The 17,535-nt window shown below is 36.9% G+C and overlaps 1 protein-coding gene across 10 annotated transcripts in view; it reads left to right on the forward strand.

Moving 5' to 3' along the window:
- Nucleotides 1–17,535, forward strand: part of LOC145998714 (uncharacterized) — a 372,904-nt gene that overhangs the window by 312,387 nt on the left and 42,982 nt on the right. For 9 of the 10 annotated variants that reach the window (XR_014443344.1, XM_083135223.1, XM_083135259.1 and 6 more), the window contains 6 exons: nt 3,223–3,357; nt 4,757–4,825; nt 5,387–5,539; nt 7,899–8,285; nt 9,868–10,018; nt 12,726–12,931. Coding sequence is in view for 9 of the 10 variants with exons in the window: in XM_083135223.1 (XP_082991349.1) it covers nt 3,223–3,357; nt 4,757–4,825; nt 5,387–5,539; nt 7,899–8,285; nt 9,868–10,018; nt 12,726–12,931 (1,101 nt within the window). In the remaining variant the exon portion in view is untranslated. The remainder of the gene's footprint in view (nt 1–3,222; nt 3,358–4,756; nt 4,826–5,386; nt 5,540–7,898; nt 8,286–9,867; nt 10,019–12,725; nt 12,932–17,535) is intronic. The other variant, XM_083135230.1, reaches the window with a different exon arrangement.

Here is a 17,535-nt window from a genome sequence, read left to right on the forward strand (position 1 = left end):
AGATCACCTGAAATGTATATGTGAGCAAAATGTTAGTAAGATTTTTTTTTTAAATATTGATTAAGTTATGAGTAATGGCAAATGTTCAGCCATATTTTTGCGGTGTCCTCTTTTTTATGGCTTTGTCCTCCTTTTTGCCATGCTCTGTCCTCTTTTTTTAAAGTATGTGTCTGGTCACCCTACGTTGAAAATCCCTGTGTTTGGTAAGTATGCTCTAATTGCTTAAGTTCGAATCCATAGCCAAGTGGTAGAACTGCACAATTTGTATTCCTGTCATAGGCGTAGCTACGGGGTGTGCCGGGTGTGCCTAGGCACACCCTAATGGACTGCTTTATCAAAGAGAATTAAAGACAGATATTTCAATAAGAGGGAAAATAAGCGGCAGTTTGTAAGAAGTTGAAAATGTCATTACTTGGTACAAACGTGTGCATTATCGCTGATGAAACGAGTGTCTGTAGTTTTTCGATTATTTGATGTCATTGGAGAAAGAAGATATTTACTGCATTCTACTCTGTACTGCAACGCCTTGCTTCTATACCTGTCACAAGCTGCACGTGTGAGAGAGCTTTCTCCAAGCTTACCCAAGTTAAAACTAAATTAAGAGCAACTCAGAAGCAGGATAGATTGGAAGCCCTGCTCTTGCTATTTGTGGAACAGAAAAAAGCTTAGTCTATTGATGTAAATGAAGTTATTGATGAGTTTAAGAACATTGTACCTTTTGACAGACGTCTCTTGTTATAGATGACGTGTATTTTGATGTATTTGTACGTAACATTTATGAACATTTTGTGTGTGTGTAATTTCTATGCAATTTGATTTTCTTCTACTACATATATTCAGAAATTTTCAACACTGTCATTTAGTGAATTTATATTCCTTTACAAACATCAGCGCAGTTAAAGAGCCAAGTGATTGTATTACAAAATATGCTATTAAAAAGGTACAAGATCTCATTTTTTTCTTTGTGCACACCCAAATATAAAGTTCTAGCTACGCCTATGATTCCTGTCCAGATATTATTAGAATAATTAAGTTAAGAAGACTTAGGTGGGCAGCCCATGTGGCACGAATGGGAGAGGAAAGAACAGGATTCTTGTTGGGAAACCTGATGGTAAGAGACCTGTGGGAAGGCCAAGACGAAGATGGGGAACGTTCAGATGGAGCTAAAGGAAATAGGTAAAGAATGGAAAGGATGGATCTTGCCCAGGATAGAGACAGATGGAAGGCTTCTGTTGCTGCAGCCATAAATCTTCGGGTTTAAGAAGGCTAGAGAGTTGTTAGCCAAGTGGAGAAAGAAAAATGATTCCACCTCGAATCGCAGGTCTAATGGATTAAATCACAACAATTCACTTGTAAGAATGGAATCTCAGAAACATAATCCGTTGTAAAAACAAGACCTTACTGTACTTGTTGCTGTCGGAAGAGAAAAATCTTCCTTCAACAATCGCTTCAACAAAAGCACCAAGGCAAACAAAGGAAGTACGATTGTAACGTAACATTCCTGCCTTGAGAGATGTGGGTGAACATCTCCCTCGAACCTCTTAATTTCTAAGTGCCTTTGTGCGACATTGAATGCCCCATCAAAGCAACAGAGAAAAAGGACGAGTCACGCCAAAGACTTCACCTTCTAGATTGCTCATACATCCACACAAGTGGCCACATATCTATGGCGGTGCGTTGCCCCCGTGGACGTCTTTTGTACCCTGGCCCATTTTAAAGTTTCAAGAGCTGTTACGCTGACAAGGACTTCCATTTTGTTTCGAGCAGAGAGATACTTGGGTGAAATAAGACTCCCCGCTCTTGTCTGGCGCATCAGTCAACATGCCAAGCGAAGAAGGGGCGAGGAGGAAGATGAAAGCCTAAACACGAAAACTTAATCATCGGAATCCCGTTACGGAAACCTTATAATTAGCCACCTCTTGCCAGAACGCGTCCTCCACAGAGGACTTACCAGACTGCTTTACCTTTTCAGCTGATGCGACGTTTGACTGACGTCATGGAATTTCTTTTAACGATTTGTCGGTCTTTTCTGATAGCCTACTTGTTGAGGCCCGCTCTGTAGTGTAGCGGATACGGGTGAATGAGCGATTGAATTAGGTTATTTAGCGTCGCCTTTCTGTCACGTTTGGCCAATCGCAGCGATGAGGACGAGTGATGATATGAAATTGACGCAGGGACACTCACGAAGAATACCCATGCCAAGGCCAGGATTCGAACCCGGAACCTCTGGCGTCGTACGCCAAGCACTCCGCCTTGGAGGTCGGCTACTCCAATTCAGAAACTAGAAATGGCATGAAGCGTGTGGCATGATAGCCAATTAAATTGCCCCTACTAAGAGCCCTCTGGAGGTCAGTTGAAGCAACGGATTAAGCTGAAACGTGGTATGGAAACTATGGAGGCCATGGGAAGCGAATGCTGACGAAAAATAGTTTAAATTTTCACCACCAGGTATAAATATGGCGCTTAGAATTGTTTCCCCTACTTAGAGCTCTCTGGAGGTCGGTCGAAGCAACAGATTAAGCTGAAACTTGGTATAGAAACTATGGAGGCCACGGAAAGCGAATGCGGACGAAAAATAGTTCAAATGTTCACCACCAGGTGTAAATGTGGCGCTTAGAATTAAATTCCTCCTACTCAGAGCCCTCTCGAGGTCAGGATTGAGCTGAAACTTTGTATAGAGTCTATGGAGACCACGGGGAAGCGAATACTGAAGAAAAATAGTTCAAATTTCCACCACCAGGTTCAAATGTGGCGCTGAACTAACAACCACCATTAATTTGAGTTTGTCGGTATAGTAGCGTTCAAATATGCGCCACGTCAACGTGAATGACCCTTTGGAAGCGTAAAGGAGTCTGATCAGTCGAAGCGTTTCCCATTATGATGTTCACTGTACACCAGATATCAGCGCCACATTTCGACCTGGTGGCAGAATTTCAGCATTCGAATTCCCATGGTCTCCATAGCGTCTACACCAAATTTGAGTGCAATCCGTTGCTTTGAACGCCCACAATCAGACTAAGGGAGCATGCCCAGTGGCGTAGCAGTCACCACATATTGCGGGTGGGCACAATACTGATCTCTCGATTTTTTATATTCTCACAAATTTTGTATATTCTTACAAATTCAACAGACAGATTGTATTCGATATAAGGATCATGTTGTTGTGTGTGCGTCATTGCTACTACAGCTAGTAATGTTAATTTTTAATTTATTTTCTTCCAGCAAGAGACGAATGGCCGACGTCCAAAGCCAGACACCGGTCCCGAACCTGGGCCCCCAGCTAAAGAAGTGGACAGGTTACGAACCCTGGTGACGGAGCGGGACAAGGTCATAGCTGCATTGAGACAGGCTGCGCGAGTGAGTTCATGTCCTTATGCAAATATCGAAAAGTCTCACATAATAAGTATTTATAATTTCTCCCTGTTTGCCATTTCGGCACCAATGTTATCTGATCATATTACAATAGCGATCTCGTCGCCTCGGTGGGCGAATACACTGAATGATCCACCACGTTCTATTCACTAAACGTACTGGTTTCGAGTCCCGCCCTTAGTGTTTCTTAGTCTGTGTCCCTTCATCACTTTCATCAAATTGACCCTCATCAACGCGATTATTTTAAGGAAGTGTAAAACTAAAAGTGATGTTAAATGAGAAGAATACGTTGGGAATCTCATCAATTGAGAAGTTACATTCAAAAACTCAAATCTGTGCCTGAAAAGAAATTGTAGATGGCGCCAAAAACTAATGAAAACAGATATCCTATTGTTTTGAATTGAATTGAATTGACTAACATGTTCTAGGAAGGTCATACAGTAGGCATAGCAAATCCTAATTTTATTCTACGTGTATTTCTGATGTTTTGAACTAATCGTATTTTCTGATACATATTTAAAAGTGGTTTTTGTCGACTTGTGAAAGAAAACTCGGCAATTTTTATAGAATTAATAACGTGTATTTTGTCTGTGTACGTATATTTCATTCTCGGAATGAACACCTTAAAAATTTATATATTTTCTGTATTGTTTTCGGTCATTCCGAAAAAATATTATTTTAATAAAAATTTGGAAAATGTCACCGCAAAGAATACAAAAAGCAAAGCGCAAAGATTTTGCAATTCCATTTGTCTAGAATGCCATCTGGTGGGAGGTTCTGCAACTGTGCGAAGAGGGATAGTTGATTCGGTATAATAGATGTGCGAAGATAAAAATATAATTTACTGGTCAGCATGAGCACTGGGTTTGAATCCTGGATATGTGAGAGGAAAAGGAGATAATAACGGAAGAGACACTGTAATCTAAGCGGTAGGCATGGACGTCCGCAGGATTTTTTCCAGGGAGGGGCAAGGAAGGTATTTTTTCCGGGGGGGGCAAACGAAGGCAAATTTTCACCAAAAATAGTGTTGTTCCATAAAAAAAACATTGCTTTAATTTGAATTTATGGTGTTCATGTAATAATTAACACATATTATTGTGGCTAAAATGAAATTATATTTGTAAAATACATATTTTTTGGTTGACTTTCATTTTCCAGGGGGGCACCGCCCCCCCTTCCGGACGCCCATGGCGGTAGGGCCTCTGACTGTCACGTGGTAGAAACTGTGACTGAGATTGCCAACTTAATGGCACGGGGCAATGCACAGAATAGCTTATAATTATACTGAGGTGTGTGTTTTTAATTACAATATAGTGTAAATGTTTAGCACATAATTAACATGATTGTCTAAATAATTTCAGTATCGCCTATTTTTTATTTTCAGGAAAAGGACCGCAAGTTAGACCAATTAATGAATAGACATCGAAAAGAACAACAAAGACAGTATTATAGGGTAAGTTATTTAGTGAAAAAATATATATTTGTGTACGAAACAAGTCCTATGCGCAAGTAGTGCTAGAGAGGGGAAGTGTGTGCATGGAGGGGAAAACGCGGCTACAGCTACCAGCCGTTTGCAGCAGGGTGCACTGCTTTGCTCCGCTCACTCGCTTTCTCCTCTTCTCTACCGTTAGGCGCGGCCTTGCTTCACAGATTCCCGAGACCGAACGTAGCGGTATGGGAAAGGGATAATTATTTTGTTATAAACATAAGATTTTCGAAACTTCCTGTCGATTCGAGAAATTTGCGAAAAACTTAAATCTATCGACAGCTTCTGATACTTGTATAATTTAACGGAAGTTTCTGGAACCCCTTATAAATCACTGAATAGACCTGCCAGGAATCGAAACTATTCTACAATGTAATACAGTGGCATATTTATTCGCGTTTGACTTATTTGCATCCTCCTATGTTTGGCCAACCACTTTCGGTTACTTGGAATAACAATACAGAATAGAGATAGTGAGTGTTTTTTGTTTGTTGTGCACTTGCACTTACTTGTGCTTGTTATTTCCAGCAGTTCATGGAGCTCGAGCCAGTTGCTGAAGTTGAAGACTCCTTGGAAGACGCCATGGGCGAAGAACCTAGCTCTGATACCTCAAACGATTCAAGCAGTGTTGCACCTCTGACCCTTTCACCACCACCCTATCCAAGTGATGTTTGGAGTGAGGTACTTAAAATATTTTTTGTGGATCCAGTACTGTTAAATCAGAATATGCTCTACCTAGTTTGATACATTTTTTAATATTGTATTCATTTGTCATGAACAGTAACACATTGAATTCCCATCCTTGCTGGTACTTGAAAAAAATGTCTCATATTGCAGTATAAATAAACAATACAACCTACAATAAAACAATATTATAATATTAAAAATATTGCAAGTTTATTTTTTTGCCATCGCCTTTTAACAATTGACTTTCAAGTATTTGTCCATCAATGCTTACTTACTAGGTAAATATCGGCTTATAATTTTTTACAGAAATATTTTTGCAAATTATTTTCATGTTAAAATGTTTTTCATACTGTTAGTCTTATTTAAGTATTTTGTTTTTCTGCAAAGTAATATTTGCTCAAGAGAACATATAGAAATATTTAATGCGAAAGAATATAACTCACCATTAAAAATAACAAATAAATTAAACCTAGCAAGTTCAATACTGCCTTTATAATCGTTACAGCTCATACTCACCTTGTGACAATACATGTGCTTAATATAGATGATTTCTAAACAGCCAATACAGTATATACAGTTTTGTTTGAAATGTTATAATGTCTCTGTTACATTACATTATATATGCGTGCTGTATGGGAAGTGGTTATGAACTAAAATCTGAAATTAGTAAATGCAAATTTACCCCCAAGAAAACTGGAAATTTAAGCTTTACCAAACAGAAGGTTTTCAGGTACGCATTTTGCAACTTTGCAGTGATGTGCAAAAACAAATTGTAAAAGGGCCAATTATTGTCTATTTATGAGAGAGAGTTGATTGTTTTTGCTAAGGGGGGATAAGCATGCTCTTGTGGTAAGTGAAACATTTTCATCCTTCCTTCCAACAACGATATTTGGAAAGTGAAGAAAAAGAAATAATAAAATTTTACATGGAAACATTCCATTAGCAAGCCAATGTGGTCCAATCAAATGCAATTGTGTTTTTATGAAGTTGGGATGTCAAATCGTACATCTTGTGAAAATCCTTTTCGTTCCACCAATAATAAATCAAACATCAACTCAACCAAGGGCGTATCCAGGGGGTCCGCCCCCCCCAATTCCTTTATTTTTTTGTGGATTTTGAAAATAACATCCACTTAGTTGTTTTTTTTAGTTCAACACTGAGTAGTGATACAGTATATCAGCTGAAAATCTGACTTCAGTGAGAAACTGTTTTGGTACAGTAAGTGAAGTTGTGGTGTTTTTTAAATAATATACGTAGAGGTGAAATACTAAAAACAAATACATCGCATTATGTACCAGACATTAAGGAAAAATCTATTGTCAATGTGTGAAACTCGATTTCTAGAAAAACATGATTCACTTCATATTTTTGTTAAATGTCTTCAACCTTGTCAGTTAAGCAGAGCTGTCCAAGTGAACCATCCCAAGCAAGCGATCTTCTAGCCACAGTTGAAAAGGGAACTTCGTTAATTGTACTTCTTATCTGAGAAAAGTGTTTCAGTTTTACTGAACACAATCTCATCACAATTTAACCTCTGCTCTTTCTTAGTCACAGAACTGCGTCAGAGACTTCGTGAAATTTCGAATGAAGAGTTCAGTGAAATATTTGATACTGCTTCTGAAAAGTGTCAACAGACATTTAATTCTGAAATTATGATTCGAAGAATAACAAAACACAATAATAATAAGAACAATAACAATGATAAACAAGATAACTATCATCGTATTATTATAGAGGGGGGCATGCCATTGGCCTTGGAGGATGGGCAGCCCTGGCTGGACCCCTACCCCCTACCCTGGATACGCCCCTGAACTCAACACTAAGACAAACAGCTGACCTCTGTGGTAGAAAGGTTAGCACAGTGTGCTATGACATCAGTGGTTCCAGGTTCAAATTCCAGCCTGGGCATAGGTGTTCTTTATAAGCGTTCCATTCCTCCATCAATTTCATCATATCATCACTCATCCTCATCATTGTAATTAACCAAGAGTGGCAGGGAAGAAAAACAGCTCTCTCTCGTTATTTTTTTTTTTTGTATATATCATCATATTTGAATGCCTACACTTTTAAATTAATATCTTATTTAATTAAAAAAGTGCTTTCAACAAACCTACATGTTCGTATTGCATAGAAAACAGAAATGAAGTACCAAGTGTTCTGGTGAAATAATGAGAGAATCTTTCCATCAAGTGCTACTGGTCCAACATTTAAAGGTTAAAGTAATGTTAAGAAAAAAGATTACTTGAATAAACATTCCTTAAAACTTTAGTACTCTGTACACTGTATAAAAATCATGACTTCCGTTGTTGTTGCCAAATGTCTAGTATGTCTGATGCCTGTTCTTGTTTCACAGTTTGCACGGAAGGAATATGAAACTTTGTTCTCCCAACTTACGAAGGAACATCAAGAACTTCAAAGATCTTACCAGTTGCTACAGACGCAAATCGGAAACAAGACTGATCCTGAAAGAGAGGGCAAAGTTCGAACGAAACTGGAAAATGAACTGTTTGTAGCGCAAGCCAAGATTCGCGATCTGAAAACACTCTTGGGTGATAAGGGTATTGCGAGCAACATTGTTGAGGAGAAGGGAAGTCTGAATTCCATCAACCTTGCCATGGCAGAGAAGATTAAACACCAGCAAGAGAGGGAGGCCACACTTCAGACAGAACTTCAGGAACTGCGTGACCAGAATGAACTGCTAGAATTCAGAATACTGGAACTGGAAGAATGTCATGAGAAGGTATGAGTTTTGTTTGTTACCATCAGTGAAGAGAAACACGTGGTTTGTTTCACTTTGCATGTAACTATTAGAACTATTGGCAGACTTCACATTGTTTTCCACCTCCCAGATGGTGCAGTGTTGCATCATCGCCTTGTAAAAAATAAAGGGGTCCCAGGTTCGAAACCTGGTGCTGGCACGTAGTGGTTCAGATCCCACTTTAAACTGTAGGTCCATTCCCTATTAGCCTTACTGTGCAATCACATTGTTTTTAAATACTACATCAAGATTAATAAGATTAATGTAAACACCAGATGATCTTTCAATTTGCAATGAAAAATATGCTGAAAATAAAAATTGTAAGCAAAACCAGGTCTTAAAGTGAACCAGAACGCACCAGAACTCAATTCTGGCAAATCAGTTTGTTGCCGGAATTCAGTTCCTGCTGTGACATAGACATCTTATTTATTTAATACACTGTTCAAAAGTCCACCTTTGTTACATTAATTCTTGTAAACAATAGTTGAAGAAGAAAAGAGAAAGTTCTTGTATTAAATTTGTCTCCTGTTGGTGGAAGATTTGGAAATTTAGAAAAAAATATATATATTATATATTTTGGTCAGTGCTATACGTTTAAGTTGTAAATAAGAACCTAATTTGCTGAAATGACAGATTGATAGATCTTGTATTTACATATTTATTTCGATGCAATAATAACAATCAGCACTTTTTTCCTGGTGGTACCCAATGGTATGCCATACCGGCATCATTTTATAGGTAAGAATAAAACTAAAAAAATAAATTATTTTAACGAAAGAAATCTATGTGTGTGTGTCTGTGTCTACTTGAATGCACAATAATGTATGAACACAATAACAAATAATAATAACAACAAACCAACCAACTTGAAGAGTACAGGAAAAAGAGTACTGACAATAATAACAATAAATACCATTGTTTTTAATATGAATTTACTACTACTACTACTACTACTACTACTACTACTACCACCACCACCACCCTCCTCCTCCTCCTCGTGTAAATTAATTTGTGGTTGGTGCTCAGACTTTTGACAGAAACCACTTTTAGCCCTGAGTGAAATATACTTATTTAGAAGACACAGGAGTATGGCACATTAGTTGAATTATAATCAACTGACAGATAGTAGACCACAATAGTAGCCAAAGTACAAATTAGCATGCGTGTTTATACCAACATATATATATAAATTAACCAGTTGTGTATTCTCCTATGTTATCTGGTTTATCGTCAGTAAACCATCTCTTTTCACATATATAGAAGTTGCCAGACTTCTGTTTTTGTTTTACTTACATGCCTACCTGCATTGGTGTTCTATTTCTCATGTCTAATTACAAGGTCTAATCTTCAGAATACGCCACTGCAATTAACATAGAATTTAATATTATCAAGTCTAACAATATTGTATTGCATTATAATGTGTCTTTTTATAGTGTATGGCCAAAGTGATATGATACAAATATGAAAACATAATTAGAAACTAGGTTATGAATTTCAGGAACTTCAATGTTATATTTTAATATATTGTTCATTAAAGTTTATACAAATATGTTTCTTATTATAGGCCTCAGTTCGAAGCCAAGGGCCTGATACTCGTGATGTTTGGACAGACACAGAGAATGATGACATTAGTGATTCTGGAGTGCTTTCGCTACCCACCAGTGAGGAGATCAGTAGTGATCTGGAAATGAGTCTGTCAGAATTCAAATTGGCAAGTATATTTTTTTAATACTGTTGCTGGCATAGGTATTAGCATGTGCCATCCAGTGCCTGAAGTTGAAAATGTTAGCTGGGTGCAGAGGTACACAAAACTAAAAATAATTCAGGTGCCAACTCCTTTTTCTCAAGAGCCAGTTTTTTTTTTATGTGGTATAAGAAAGCCATGAAGATAAGCTATGAAATGTGATTTTAAACATTTAATTTATTTATTAATTCAAGATTGGATTAAAAGTAATTAATTCTTGCACAGGAGTGGCCTTTATAACCATATGCAGTGGCTTTATAAAATAATTGTTACATTAGTTTGCCACCAGATGGCTTTGGTTATGTAAGGGGAGTGACTACGAAGTACAAAAGGTCGGACGAGAGCAAGTTTCCGAAAGGAACTTCACTTCCTACTGATTAGATGAGAGTATCATACCTTAAGTTGAGTTTTGAGTTTCTCCTAAGTGTCAAAAAGGACATTAAAATGGAACACAAAGACAGGGAGTAGTGGTTTAGTACTTTTTTTTTTTATGTAGAGTAGTTAGTTGGTTAATTTTGGTTTATTCACAGTACTCTTTGTTCTGTTTCAAGCTAGGTACTCTGCCAAAATTGTCTATTAGAAATGGGTCTTAAGTTGAAATAAAGGGAAAATCCTCCAGGTTAAATAAAACCAACTGAAAGTCGTTGGGATATTAAATTCACAGAACATAATTATTTCGTAAAGATTTAATTGTGTCATTTGGTTTCTATAATTTTGTTTAAGGAATAATTCAGTTACTGTATGTCATTTGGGGTTTATACTCTTTTTTCACACTGAATATGTCGTCTAAAGCCTGTCAGGCTATATGTAAAATAAACCTCATATTAATTTAGCCCTTATGTTTTTGTTTTTTTAACCTACAATTTTAATGGCTTAAATCTTAATCCTTTTTATTCCTAGTCTTCCACTGCCTTATTTAAGTTAATTTCTTTGCTTGGTTATTGGACGAACTTTGGTTGTTTCACTTGACCTCCGTAAAAGAGGAATATTTCTAAAAGTAAATAAAACTAAAGGTTAAACAATTAGAAACTGGTCATACACCAGAGCATGGTTTCCAATTAAATTGTGGGATTTACAGACATGTAAGATGGCTTTCTTTGATAGCACTATTCCGTTTCGTACAGTGAGTCGAACAGGACTGCCTGATGCATTTGGCAGACTTCCGCTGCTGCCTTCATCTACATTACGAGATAATATTTTGCTAAATTCTTAATTAAATCAAGATAGAGGGGCTATAGGTAATAATGCTCTAAATAGCCAAGGAAATCTAATTGATTTAGGAGAAGAACCCACTACTAATTTTCCTATGGATTCTAATTGTGTATTTGGAAGGGGAGCCATGCAGCAGGTTTCTTCACAAATTGCTGGAGATACTTTAATGAAATCTGTGGAATGAGTGCCTGTACTAAAATTTGTTTCCTGTATCAATTTTTAAGTTTCTTCTTGAAATATACAAGATATTGAAACTCAACTTATTTTCCTTTCTGCGACATATTTGTTGCAATTCTCAATAAAGTTCACTTACATTTGAAAAATAAATTGCTTGAACTACTAAGTGAACATGTAAACATTTTGTAACACAAGTTTTTGATATTTATGTGATGTCAGTAGGTCGAAATGAACTTTTGCAGAAATTTGTGTTAATTAAACCAACAGGAAAATGAAACTCCTATTGAATTCATAAGAAACAGAAAGGGAAGCATGTCTCTACTAAATGTAAGGTGGACAGAAATTGAAATGGTAGGAATGTTATGTGAAGCTGGTCATACCTTCCTAAAGAAGGCTCAACTGGAATCAGCATGAATAACTATGCAATACATTCAAATGGCCGTCTCTACCATATCCATGCAGATTTTAAAATTCGGCTACAAACAATACAAATATTTATGACTTTGATTTGATGTTTATTATTGTGATTTAATGATGCACGTGATACAGAAATCATGCAGACATAAAGAAAAAACACATACTGTACTAATTATAAAAAGAAACGTAATGAAAATTTCCATAAGCGAACTCAAAAATATTAAAAAGAAAAAAAATGGAAATGAATTTAAACATTCAGTCATCAGGTGAAAATTTTCAGGTGCCATGGTGACTGGACATCCTGTATTTTTCTACCCCTGGCTGGGGGAATGTTTGGCCAAGCCTTGGGATTAGCTGGGGGATGCTCCTATGGTTTAGCAACATGACAGTGAAACAGCTTGGGGGATGCTTTGTGAATCTTCTGCCTGGACTGTTTCATTATAGGGTTCAGTTTAGAATGTGAAACAAACAAAATCTTATTTCTTGCCATTCATCTTTAAAAGAAATAAAACTCGTAAATGTTTCAAGGATAAGCAAAAGATGTAAATGTTATCTGTTTATGTGTGTGTTCATGCACTAGCAGACTCACTTAGTTAATTTTACATACTAGAAAATATAGTGTATACTTCAGATTAAAACATTATGACTACCAGCATATCATTGAATCGTATAATCAGTTGTGGACCTACTAATGTACACCACTGTTCAGAAATAGAAAGGGTTAAAAAATTAAAGAGCAAGCCATTTTATCAGAACAGGACTGTACAGAGTTAAACCTCAGTCCTTTAAAAAATATTATGTTTAGTACTCTCTTTTTATTTTATTAAATAAATTTTGTAATACCATAATTATTGTTTATTGTATACAGGAAGCAAGGCATGAAGAAGTGAAAGATAGATTATTGCAGCTGGCGAAAAACCTAACAAACACTGCAGATAAATGTTGCTTACAACAGGTTCTAGCTTTAATAGAGACTTACGAATCGAAACTAGAAGGTTTGGAAAAATGCCACAGCACCAGTACAGACCACAAACATCATCATAGAAACATCTTTGAAACTTCATCAGGCATAACAATGGTAAGAACTAGTAGTAGTATTACACCTACATTTTTTGTTGTTTGCTTATGTATTGTTGTGGAAGAGCACAGTTGATTGTTAACTCTTTTAATTTCAGGTTTCATTCATAGTGTACAAATTATGTTTAGATTAGATAATAATTTTAATGAACATTGTATATACAAGCAAATTCTAGCATTACTATTAGATAATTTGAAATGGTAGCAATTAGCTATAGTCCTGTAGTGGAGTTCAGCAGTTTTCCTTGTCTTTCCAATGAATGCTGTTTTGGTATCCACAACCAGAGGCACAACCACAAATTTTTGTGGGGGGGGGGGGCAAGTACCAGGATAAACGTACCAATAATAATAATAATCATAATTTTAATATAATAATAATAATGTTAATAATAATGATGTATTTATTATAACATTATTATTGTTATTGTTATTATTCATTTGCTATATTTCACTTCGCTTTTGTGCCACTTTTGGCTAATTTGCGAAGATGTGGACGAGTGATGATATGATGAAATTGATGAATGGACACTCACAAACATCCATGCCCAAACCAGGATTCGGACCCAGAACAACATTATTATTATTATTATTAGTAGTAGTAGTGGTAGTAGTAGTAGTAGTACTAGTAGTAGTCAGTGGCGTAGCGTTATAGTATGCCCGTACGCCCGGCGTTCCCAGATTTAATATTTAAAAAATGCGTAAATGCTGTAAATATAAAGTAAATCTTGACTAATTTCATATATGTCTGACCTTCATGGCATTATAATAGCTATTTCTCGCGATCCGCTTGCAACGCTCCACTAACAACACTCGTTCTAGCATTTTTTTTAAATGCCTTTCCTGGCCGTACGCCGAGCAGGTTCGGCGTACAGGACCCTATATTCCTTGCTGCCTTTCTGGAGGGAAAGCTTGGATCTCTAAAGCACGCGCCCAAATGCTCTCTCTTACGCCCGCGTATGGAGCAGAGGGCTACGTGATTGGTTCACGTGACCCTTCCTGCCTTCTGAAGCAGACGACAGCGGTAGAATTTCTACCCGGTTCTTCGCGCTCGTGCTATGTGTTGCTACAATATGTAATATTGACTGACGTAACTTTACCAAACTGAAATATAGCACTTCTTAATGGCCACTGCATTGTATAATTTATCGCACGAACAGCGATGTGCATTAAAAACTAAAAGATCAACACAGTTTTTGTCAAATAAGTTGCTGAAGTCCTCGTGGTAGAAGTTCAGCCTGTGGCTGCTCTACCACTTAATAATAATAAAAAAATAATAGTTTTGCGGGTTATTATTTTTTAGTTATTATGTAACTGCTTAATATTGTGTCAATGGAAACGTTTAGCATTCATTTGAAAACTGTTAACATCGAATGGTCTCTGGACAAAATTATTTTAAAATGTTTATCAACATTCTCAAGATGTAATAAACAGTGGTCTGAATTACTAATCGGCACTGTTATGTTAGTAGAGTGTACGATAGTTGGATCATCCGCCCACCTCCGTGTCAGAGTGTTTTGCATAGCGCGCCAAGACGACAGAGGCCCGTGATTCGAATCCCGGGGTGAGCACGGGTGTTCTTTGTGAGTGTCCCTTCATCAATATTATCATCACTCATATTCATATTCGCAATTAACCAAAAGTGGTAGAAAAGCGAAGTAAAATAAACCAAATCAATCATTAGTTGGATCATTCACAACAATGACGTCTACTGTTGTCCAGAGGCTTGTGATTCAGGTAGGTTTTATAATGATTTGTGTCATGCCGAAAGGTATAAATCACCAGAGTTCAAAACATTTGTTGCATAGTGAGGCATCTAATTTTCTAGCTAAAAACTGCATGGATGATGATGCTTTATTGCAAACCCAGCCGACTTCAGGCAAATAAACAACACCTGTGGCGACTAATTCCATAAGTAAATTATTAACCAAAAAAGGGCCGACCTTTCCTTCGGACTTGGCGTTCCCACCCGAAATGCCCATGCTACGCCACTGGTAGTAGTAGTGTTTGAACAAATGATCTGAATTATTTTTCAACATGTTCAATTTCACATTAATAATGGAAAACAAACACAAACTATTTTTGAAAGAGAAAAAATGCTTGATAAATGCATTCCAAATATTATTCTTTTTTACATTAACATGTATAACTTTCATGGACGATATACCGTATTTACGCATGTATATTGCGCACCCTGGTTTTTGATAGGGAAAAGTGACAAACAATTATATCTCGTATATAATGCACAGTAGGATCCAGGTTCAAGAAATGGCATTCTTAGTTGTAGGTTGTAAAGTTGTTGCTATGTCGATCAACAGTGAATGACATCATTCCTATTCAGTGAGTCACCTGTTGCTATGTGGACCAAGAGGAGAATATTACATTACAAAGTGAAAAATTGTGGCACATGGCCTTTAAACTTTTATACGTGGTTTTGCTAATTTCCTCTTTCAAACTTCAAAATATGTACTTTTTCTATGACTAATGAATCATTTATAGGAGGCACATTTAGGACTCTCAAACTAGCAGTTAGCAGCACAATATTTCTTCCATTAAAACATTTACTCACTCTATATGTGTCATATTATTTGGCCAGTAATACATTTTAATTATTTTCTTCTTCCTTCTCTTTTTTTTCATCAAAGTTCAATAAAAATCAAAACGTTCCTTCATTTTGTAATGGGCTTATGTCAACTGCATTGCAAATAAGTTTCGCCATCTTGAATGGAATACTGTTGCCATATTCAGAACCTGCAGAACTCAAGCTGTACAATGATATATAACATGATAGAATTCTGTAAACATTAAAAAAATATTCCGTGCATAATATGCACCATGCTTTTTCGGAGCAAAAACTTTGGAAAAAATTGTGCATTATACATGAGTAAATACGGTATGTTTCACACATATGCAACATGGAGTGACGTGGACGCTAAATTGTGTAGGTATTCAAAGTTTCTTTATTACATATTATATAAATACATTACACAACCAATTCATCCATTTCACAAAAAAACCAACAGCAAAAATTACATAAATTGTCTCTCAAATGTGAATGCTCCCTTTCCTCAAAACAATTATTCATGCATTTAAAACAAAATCAATTAAGAGAAGTCCTATTTCTCTCTCTGGTAATTTAAATTGCATTAGAGAGAAATAATGAAAAATTGCGAGCGAAGCGAGCAAGAAAATTTGTGGATCCAATTCTTTTGCAGGCTGAAATCAATGTAGATTTAAGAGGGTGTAAATAATTTCACGGGACGCCAATGCATTCTCTATTTTACAACTTTTGTGCCTCCCCGATGGTGTAGTGGTAACATCGTCGCCTTGTGATCAAGGTATCCTGAGTTAGAGTACCCAGTGGAGGCAAATGACACAGTGGTTCAGATCCTACTTTAAACTGTAGGTTCAGTCTCAATTAGCCATTCTTTGTGTAAATCAGTCAATCAATTTTACTTACTTACTTACTTATTCCGATCCTCTTCTACCGATTGGTGTCGAGGTTTTGTAGAGAGCTCGCCATCTGTCATGATCTTCTGCCAACTTCCTTCCTTCACTCCACGAGATGTTCCTCCTGCTCAGGATATCCTTCATTCCCTCATTCCATGTCCTACGTGGTCTTCCTTTCGGTCTCTTTGCACCCAATCCTCCCATTCTTGCTTCCCATACCTGTTTAGGTATTCGATGTTTAGGCATTCTGCTGAGGTGTCCAACCCATCTGAGTTGTGGTTGCTCCACATCCTGATATATTGGTTTTGTGTTTAATGTTATTCTGATTGTTTGATTTCTGATAAGCCATATAAGCCATCAATTTTGCAACTTATTTTAATTTAGATTGCTCAGTGCCCAGGGTCGACTCCGGCTGGCCCCTAGCTGTGGTTCTGAAGTTGATAAGACTAAGAAAACCAGGCACTGTGAGCGAAGCGAGCAAGAAAATTTTCCAAAAGTTTCTTTATTAGCATAAAATTATAAAATTTGAAGTTGTGGTTGGTAATTGCCCCCTGCAGGTACACATGGTAGTCAATGTTTGTCCCCCTTGCCCCCTAGAACTCATTTCCATCCAAGGTTTGGGGGGATAATGCCCCTCTTGCCCCCCTGTGGTTGCGCCACTGTCCACAATGAAGATCATTTCCATTCATGGTGTAAATCATATAAATAAATATGTTTCTTTTATTTTTTTGACGATGGAGGTCTCTCGGTATGTTACAAGTTAATTATGACTGGCCCTAAAATTTAAAGTGGGATCCAAATCTCAAAATTGAGCCTCCATTGGAAAAAGAATCAAGAGTCTTTTCAAGGTGTTAATCATTGAATGATTAAGTGATATGCACCTTACTAAAAATTCATATCTACTGTTTTCAGTAGATCAATATATATATGTACTCGCGTACTTTCGACGTGGCCTTTGGCCACATCTTGTACGCTCGCATGCGTGATCTTCGGCCACGTTGTGGGAGTAATCATGTTATAGATGGGGTAAAATGTCTGCATGTTTTATTGGATGAAGCCAAGCAAGTGTATAAGTTCGCTAATTTAAAAAGTTAAGAAAGTAACGTTATGTCTGTATGGGCTCTAAAAAGGTACAAATATTCAAAATATTATTGTCTA

Source organism: Lepisma saccharinum, chromosome 1 (genome assembly GCF_977018435.1).
Source record: "Lepisma saccharinum chromosome 1, izLepSacc3.1, whole genome shotgun sequence".
In the NCBI taxonomy this organism is placed as follows: domain Eukaryota; kingdom Metazoa; phylum Arthropoda; class Insecta; order Zygentoma; family Lepismatidae; genus Lepisma; species Lepisma saccharinum.